Source organism: Microtus ochrogaster, linkage group LG3 (genome assembly GCF_000317375.1).
Source record: "Microtus ochrogaster isolate Prairie Vole_2 linkage group LG3, MicOch1.0, whole genome shotgun sequence".
Taxonomy (NCBI): Eukaryota; Metazoa; Chordata; class Mammalia; order Rodentia; family Cricetidae; genus Microtus; species Microtus ochrogaster.
In genome coordinates, this window is record NC_022029.1 from 6,660,111 (window position 1) to 6,668,649 (window position 8,539).

At 33.9% G+C, this 8,539-nt stretch overlaps 1 protein-coding gene across 1 annotated transcript in view; it reads left to right on the plus strand.

The window, feature by feature from the left end:
• The window catches only part of LOC101983359 (zinc finger protein 60-like), a gene marked incomplete at its 5' end in the record, with an annotated part of 20,678 nt that overhangs the window by 8,341 nt on the left and 3,798 nt on the right, over positions 1–8,539 (plus strand). The window contains 2 exons of the mRNA XM_026785841.1: positions 811–847; positions 1,998–2,165. Coding sequence (XP_026641642.1) covers positions 811–847; positions 1,998–2,165 — 205 coding nt within the window. The remainder of the gene's footprint in view (positions 1–810; positions 848–1,997; positions 2,166–8,539) is intronic.

Genomic DNA, 8,539 nt, shown 5'->3' on the forward strand with positions numbered 1-8,539 from the left:
CAGCATCCTGTTCTGTTTTCTCCGCCTACCTAAGGGTTGGCCTATGAAATGGGCCTAGGCAGTTTCTTTATTAATAAGAAATCATTCCCACATCAATATAATTATTATTCCCATTTTCAGGAAGAAAAAAAGATGTTAAGGGCAACCTTACAATCTTGTGACCAATAAAAGTTAATGGCGGCTTTGTACAAAACTTGTTTTTGGATTCCAGAAATCAATATTATATGACATACTTGGCCTAGGAGTAATGAGGGTGGTATCATTTCCTGATGAACCAAAGATAAGAGTTTTATGTTGATCTCCACCTGAGAAAAGATTGTGATGCCCAAGCTGAACTGATAATGCTAGCCTGTATCATGAAAACACAAAGAAAAATTGCTATAAATTCACTGCATTATTTTTGGTAAAAATAAATCATTCTGATTTTCTGTGGAATCCTGTAGTAAAAGCTGTGGGCCTCTTCCCACAGCCCAGCTCCTGGCCGCCTGGCTAGCTTATACGTTCTGTTCTGTTTATTCCACCCACCTATGTTCTAAGCTATCAGGGCAAAGTAGTTTCTTTATTAATTAACCAATGACCTTCCTCCATCAGAATCCAGAGTTTTTATTATTTATGTCACTGAGGTTGACAAAAACATAAGAAAAGCAAGAAGGTTTCTGTAGCTGTAAGGAAACACCATGACATAAGAAAAGCAAGAAGGTTTCTGTAGCTGTAAGGAAACACCATGACCAGAACAACTCTTATAAAGAGAAATATTTGATTGGTTGGCTCATTTACAATTAGAGGTTTGTTTTCTTATCATCATTGCAGGAAGTGGGGTGTCATAAAGGCAGGCATTGTGCTGGAGGTAAGAGTCAATACGACACAATTCCATGGAACAATCCCATCTATGTTTAGTGTAGGCTTTCTTACTTCAGTTTACTTAATTTAGAAACTCCTTCAAAGATATGTCTTCCTGGGGTTAATCTCCTAGGTGATTGTTGATACTACAAAATGACTATATTAACCACAACTGTGCTATGTAGGATTTAAAAATATCTTGTTTATTTCAAAACAATTACATTTCCTTTGACTGTGAATTAGCTGTTCATATTATATAATATAGCACGGTGAGTCTAGCCACTGAGCTATAATGAGAATTTAATCTTGTATGCATTGGTTCCTGATTAAAAACTCACCCTTTCAGAGCTCACTTTGGGAAAAAAATAGGTTATCATTTCTACCTGCTTTGATCTGATCACCATGTGTACTCTAGACAGGCATGGATTAACCTATAATCAAACATGAAATCATTTAAAGTTTGCTTCCACCTGTTATATTATATTTACAAACCGATACAGGTCCATGTTGAATATAAAACATTCTAAATCCATTTCTGTGAATAAAGGTGGGGATCGAATGCTATAAAAGGGAGGGAATAGCAACATATATTAAACGGTGAGATTTAGCCTGAATCTACAAGCAGGATAAATGGGACATGTAGATGCATGGTAATGCTGATCATTAATTGGTTGACTTCCTCTTTCTAGTGCCCTAGAAGATTACATGGTAAGGTCTCTCAGGACTGCCTTGCTGTGTGATAAGAACTCGACTTTAAAATGTGTTTAAATTTTTCTACAAGAGTTAGTGGTGATAAAAGAAATTTCTTTCCTCATCTGCCAGAGGATGACTTGATGACAGAGAAGCAGGCAAAGATGATGATGAGCTCAGAGCAGTGCCTGCTGAGGGATTAATATCCTCAAAATTGTCAGTGATCAAATTCCCTCCCATGATTATAAAGGTCTGCTTGAGAAATTCACTCATCACACACACCACTGAAAGTAGACAGAGGCAAAATAGAAGCAAGCAGAAAAAACATGATCCAAAATGTGATGTGAGAAAAATTAGACCTGAGTATTATACTACAGGAGGCAGTAGGGTTTAGGGCTGCATTTACTTTGAAGATTCCTTAACTTTTTTCAGACTTACTATAATATATTAATTACAAAATTCTGTAGGATCCCAGGTGGCTGCAGTGAGCCATGAGACAATGCGGCACGTCCCCAAAATGCAGGCAGACAGATGGGAATGCCACATCTGCAGGTCTCTGAAGATGGCTGGTCCCAGGCAGGGAGCCACGTGGCTGCGAGCAAGAGACAGACACATTGATAGGCTCACTATACAGGGTGAGGTTGGATATTTATTTAGTGGGTTATGGAGAGGGAAGGGAGAGGAGCAGAGAAGGAAAGAAGAGGGAGAGAGAGAGAGAGAGAGAGAGAGAGAGAGAGAGAGAGAGAGAAGAGACCGAAGCTGACCAAAAAACGATGAGACTCAGGCTATAAACAGGAAGGAGGACGGAAGATCTGGCTGGGGGCGGGGCTTGTCTATTAATGCGACAGGACAGATAATTACACTTACCATCTATGGCCATTTGTGGCCTTTGCTTTTGATGGTATTATCTTATCAGCCAGAAGAAACTGGTAGAAACTATTAAAGTATCCACGTGTTCTTTAAGTAAATAGGTTGGTTCATACTTCCCTCCTTTAGTAATTTCAAATAAGGTAGCTGCTCTCCATTGATTATCAAGATATATTAATTCATTTTCTGAAAATTGTGTAATCCATTCTATAGACCCTGGATGAATATCGGAAAATGACCTCTTCAAGGAATGGTTGAGGGAAAGGTTTTTAGTTGCAGATATGAAAGAGAGTACACAAAGAGGCTTCTAGCACAGTACAGACTGATGTTGGCCATGGGCCAGCTGTGGGTGAGAGGGAGAAATACTACAAATGGGAGAAGGAAGGGGGAAGTGGACCAAGACAGGATCCAAGGATCAGGAGAATGTGTGGCCTAAATGGCAGGTTTATAAAGGAAAGGGAAGTTGCTAAAAAAGAAGAGCAGCCCAACCCCTGGACTCCCAAGGTTTAGGGTAGACAGTGGGGTAAGGAGCCCTTGCAGAAGCCACACTTTGAGTAAACAGGCGTTGTTTAGGATGTCTTTGGGTCCTGAGAGACTGAGCAATGCATGATGTACAGATGCTGTTAAGGCAAGGGTTTCTATATTATATATGAGTTTATCATCGTATTTTTGGTGTCAGATTAAATATGACTGTTTAAGGCAAGTTTTAGCTCCTTTTTTCTCCCCTAAAATTCAGCAGTCTACTAAACAAACCAAGATTGTTAAATGTTCATAACGGTTTTGTAAATTTTCTAGCCTTACTTAGCTAAAATACCATTTAAAAATAACTGCCAGCTTTCCAGCTTCTTTAGTAGCCAATGATTTTTTTCCCTTAGAAAGTGAATTTGAAGATTATTCTTTTTTTTTTTCTTTTTCACTCCTGGCTGTTTATATAAACCTTTCTAGAGTCTCAGAATAAAGACTTTACTGAAGGGCTGTGAAATGGAAAGGAACTAAAAAAGTGCAGTTGATGGATTAGCTCAGTATTTCCAGGAAGAAGAAATTTTTTAGTCTCTTCTGTTTCATAGTTTGTCTCAGTGGACTACACCTCCCGTTTTTTATCAATTACCTCCGGGCACTTCTCTACAAATGCTTGCAATTCTATAGACTGTGCTGGCCGACCTCGCCTTTACCTTTGGCTCTTTATCTTTGGATTCTATCAGAAGTTTTCAAGGGAACTATTGTACAGCCAGCTCTGGGAACCTGATCACTGGAGTGTTTCAGATCTTCTTCTTTTTTTCTCCTTCTTCTTTTTTTTACCCCTGTGAAATGGCTGCAGATCCCAAGATAGCCCTTTTCAAAGCAAGTACTATATTGTGAAGGAGGAAAAGACTTTTGGATTCATGAATGACAAGTAGATACATTTAATTTTCATTAATGTTTATTCTTTTGAATGGTTACTCTATAAGAAACAAATATGCATACAGCAATTTAACAAAGAGAAAATTGTTTCTGGTTCAAATATGATGATGATAATAATATTTACCCCTGAACTACATTTAATTCTTTCCAATTATTCTTAAGTTATTATTTTTTGTAGCCCTATTTTGTTTGTATTTTGCTTCTTCAAATGAAAGCTTTTATTTAAGATTTGCAATAACTTTGTTGAATTTATAGCAAGTGAGCCATAAATGGTGACTTATAAAGGCTCTGAGGTAAATATTTCAGGGTACAAATCAATTTCTGAACTTAACCTACTGATAAGTAATTAATTAGAAAAAAGACACATTTTGGTGTGCTTGTCTTTAAGGCAGTGAAAAGAGAAGTTGAAGATACAAGAAAAGAGAAAGACTGCTCACCAATGTGTTCAGTGACCGGTAGGACTAATATTGTGAAAATAACCATCCTACCAAGAATATCTACCGATGCAATCCAACACTCAGCATGATTCAAATGCAATTATTCACAGAAGTTAAGACTATTCTTAGTTTATATGGAAACACAATAAAGGTACAACATAATATTACTATGCTGGGAATAGTGTTAAACTTACATAGTGTTAAACTTAACACTGATAATTTTTTGTACCCATAGATCAGAAAATACCTCAACTAATCAACCAGAAAGCTTTTTTTGTCATAGGGGGAATTAACAGAGAAACACTCAACTGGTCAGGCTAGAGAATAAAGAGATGGTTATATGCTCAGCCCTAAATGTGGCATCAATATGACATATGACACTCTCTTTAAGGCATAGGATCCTTGGTAATAAGAAGAAAGAGTGTAACAATAAGATGAAAGAGTATAACAGCCAGAGGCAATGGATGAATATAAATAAATTATGTTTTCTGGACACAGTTGAGCAGTAGTGAAAGTACACATAAGACATGGTCAAATTCAAGCCTGGAATAATTTTAGCCTAAAGAGAGAGGTGTGCAAAATGTCTAACCTGTAGCTAACCAGATTATTTGAAAATAATAGTGGGTAAGAGAAGAAGAGACAGTTTTCTGAAACCTTGTGTCCACTAGCAGTCAACCATTCTGTACTGGAATGGCACACCAGCGAAATTATACATCCATAACAAATTGCGTGTTATGGATTGTACAAAAGCATCAAAAGAGTAAACAATGTTGTATGTGTATTGAAATGGAAGTGGATCTGAGGGGAGTTTTAGGAGGAGTGTGAATATTAACAAAATATATATGAAAATCCCAAGGAACTAATAAAAATGAGAAAAGGGGGAAAAAGAAAAGGGAGAGAAAACAAAGTTCTGTTTTTCTTTTTTACATGACTTAAGTTTTACTACAGAAATTCTAAATCATTTAGAATATAAATGAACTGTTATACAAACATTGGTAGTGGCATTACTATTGGCCAGCATTTTATAGAGGGAAACATTGTCATTTGTGAGTGTGTGTGTGTTTGTGTATATATGTGTGACTGTTATAAGTAAGAAAACTATGGAAATTTCATTGAGGATAAGGGTGAGCAAATAGGAAACATTAAATTAAATTCTGAGTGTTTTGGTTAAAAAAAGATAGTTTTTTCTGTCCAAAATTCTGATGAAGAAAAAATCAAAATACTTTATCAAGTGACATTGGCTATGATATCTTAGTACTCTGTAAGCCATGCTATCTTCTTCCAGCCATATATTAAACTATAATTTCAAGATTCCATTTTATTCTTTATTATATATAGTCAGTATAATATAAAAGCTGAGCAGAGAAGAGTTGCAATAATTTCATAAATATTCTATCATATGGCACATTGACTTGCTAGCAGTGGGTAAAGGTTGCACTGGAAAAACTATAATACGACTGCTTCATTTAACTAAACATTGAAAGTGTCCACAGTCATCCTGCAATACCTAACCTAGGCATGTAAATGAACTCTTTCAAAGAAAATTTCGCACAATTTTAGAGCTACTGTAATACCTCTATAAGTATTCACTCATGCTCATAGACATATGTATGTATCTCTCTCTCTCTCTCTCTCTCTCTCTCTCTATATATATATATATATATATATATATATATATATAATATGTATAAAATCTAGGATAAATTCTTTCACAGAAAAGAATCAAAGTCAGTTATGACTTGATGAAATAGTTCCACATATGAATTTAAAATAATAGTCTGACTTCAGTGACTGTTGGCTTATACCAAGGTGACAAGAGGGTAAATGTAATATTATTTGCTCTTACAAGACAAGTTTTTTGTTTTCCAAATTAATGCTTTGAGATGACGTTTTTAGGCCTCAGATTTCCCCCTCTGTGGAATTTGAGAACAGAATCTTGTATATGCAGGAAATGGTCTACTGTTGTACTTTGCCCTGCATCTTCAAAACTAGTTGAGATAATATAAACTGCTTTTAAGGCTACTTTATAAATGTACAAATTTAAATGCAGGTCAGCTATACCATATAAATCACTTGTAAGAATAAAAATATATTTTCTAAATTTTTACTGACAAAATTATTTTGCATTCAGCTGATGTCTAGGAAGTCATCTACATTTTTTCCAGGATATGCTTCTTCATAAGTCGATATTGAATTGTATCTCTGCTTATCTTTCAAGACTGATATAAAACCATTTTGTGCCTCTATTAGTATGTATATGTGTGTGTATGTATGCGTGTGTGTGGTTATGTGTAGATGTTCAATTCAATAATCCATTCTTAAAAACACATTTTATTTATTATATCATTTGAAATTCTATAAATTTCTCACAAGGACTTGCAATTGAAATATAAAACAAATATTATTATTCTTTCTTTTTTCTATCATATATGTGTGGGTGTATGTATCTGTTTGCATGTGTGTGTGTATGTTTGTACTTAGTTACATAATCTCTTTCAGTTCCAAAGAAAGATCATGATAGTAAAGTCTTCTGTGGATTCCAGGAAAATGTATTGCATTTTACTTTTTCATCCAAACTGACATTATCTTTGAATGTGGAAATTGATTAAGACTGACTTATATAGTTAGCAAACATTAATTTCTTGTAAAAAGATTGAGTTAGCAATTTCTTATTTAAAAAAAAAACTGGATGCTCAGGCTCATGAGTGTCATACAAATTCAGTTATTTTGTTGTAGTCTGATAGTTCATGGATATTCATCTATATGTCAGCAGAATTTTAATATTTATCTTACAAAGAAATAGGCATCATGGAAGAACTTTGTATTTATTTAAAATTATTATCATTATCAACAGCAAAATCTTCTGGGCACGGTATTTTTCACACATTAACTTTGTTCTACATATTGCATCTCAGGGTGAATTTTGTCTATGTGTTGGACTGAGTTGGGGTGAAATATCTTTTTAATGATTTTTAATTTTACAAAATTATTCTGGTGCTGTACTGCATGAGAAAACCTGCATTGAGTATGCAAATTTGAATTGGCTAAGGATGATGGTGGCTTTTGTAACTTTGAATATATCATGCCACAAATTGCATACAAGACACATAAAATGTTAACATTCAAGACACAAAAGAGGTCAATGCTACTGGTAACATCAGAAAGGACATTCAAGACCAATTTTCTCTAAATAAAATGCTAACTAAAAGAAAATTTTCATTTTAATAAACTGATTTATCAATAGCAGTTTGCCTGATTTTTATAAAATTTGTTCAAATGGAACATATAATTTTTTATATCAAAGATCCTCTTAGATATGCTTCGTTCTTGATAGTAAATAAAAATCCTCATATATCTATATTTTCTAATATTATAAAAGCATAATTTTATAGATACACTTTTACTTTTACCTGAGACTTTAATTTTCTTTGTCCCAGAATTGAAACTTATTTCTGAACTAATTAAATTTACATGTTCAAAAAATTATGTTCATAAAAGTTTAGTGTTGTTTTCCTAGATAGTTATATTACTAGTAAAGAAAATTTTATTTAAGGAATGAAATTCACAGTGGCAATTTAGTAGTAATTTGTTTGTTTTCCTTAACATAAAGAATAGTTTTTAATCAAAGTGTATAATTAGTAATAAAATAAATTGCTTGTCCATGAAAAAGTGAGGAAACACATTATAACTATTAATGGCATCTGAGATATATGCAAATCAACAAAAAAGAGAAAAACATAAGAATAGAAAAAGGAAAAGAGAGGGAGACTTTGTTGAGCATAAGTTTTAGGATTTAACCCAGTTCATTTACATTTAGGTTGTTAAAATAGATTACATACATCAATAGAGGTATATTTAATGAAAATATTTAACTTACTGTATATATAACTTTCTTTATTTTTAGATCTAGCAGAGATAACATACTGAACTTACTGTATTCTTAAATCTAGCAGAGATAACAAAGAAAATTCAGAGAATTTTTGTGTTTGAGGAAAACACTATAGTCAGGAAGGGAAGCTCCTTTCACAGACACTCAAGCTACAGAGTAGATGTTGGTTAAAGAGATCTGTCGGTTTAGTTCAACTCTGAAGAAAATAGTAGCTCTGAGCTTTGATGGATAGGTTTTGATATTACTGTTATTTTAGAAAAGGAGCCTATCATCAATAGTTTTATGAAGGCTAGTTCATTATTTCATATTTTACCAAAGCATTACCAGGCAAAATATTTCCATATTAAAATTTTCCTTGGATTTGTTGACTAGAATTCTTATTATTCATTACCCTTTGATTTCAAATATATATATA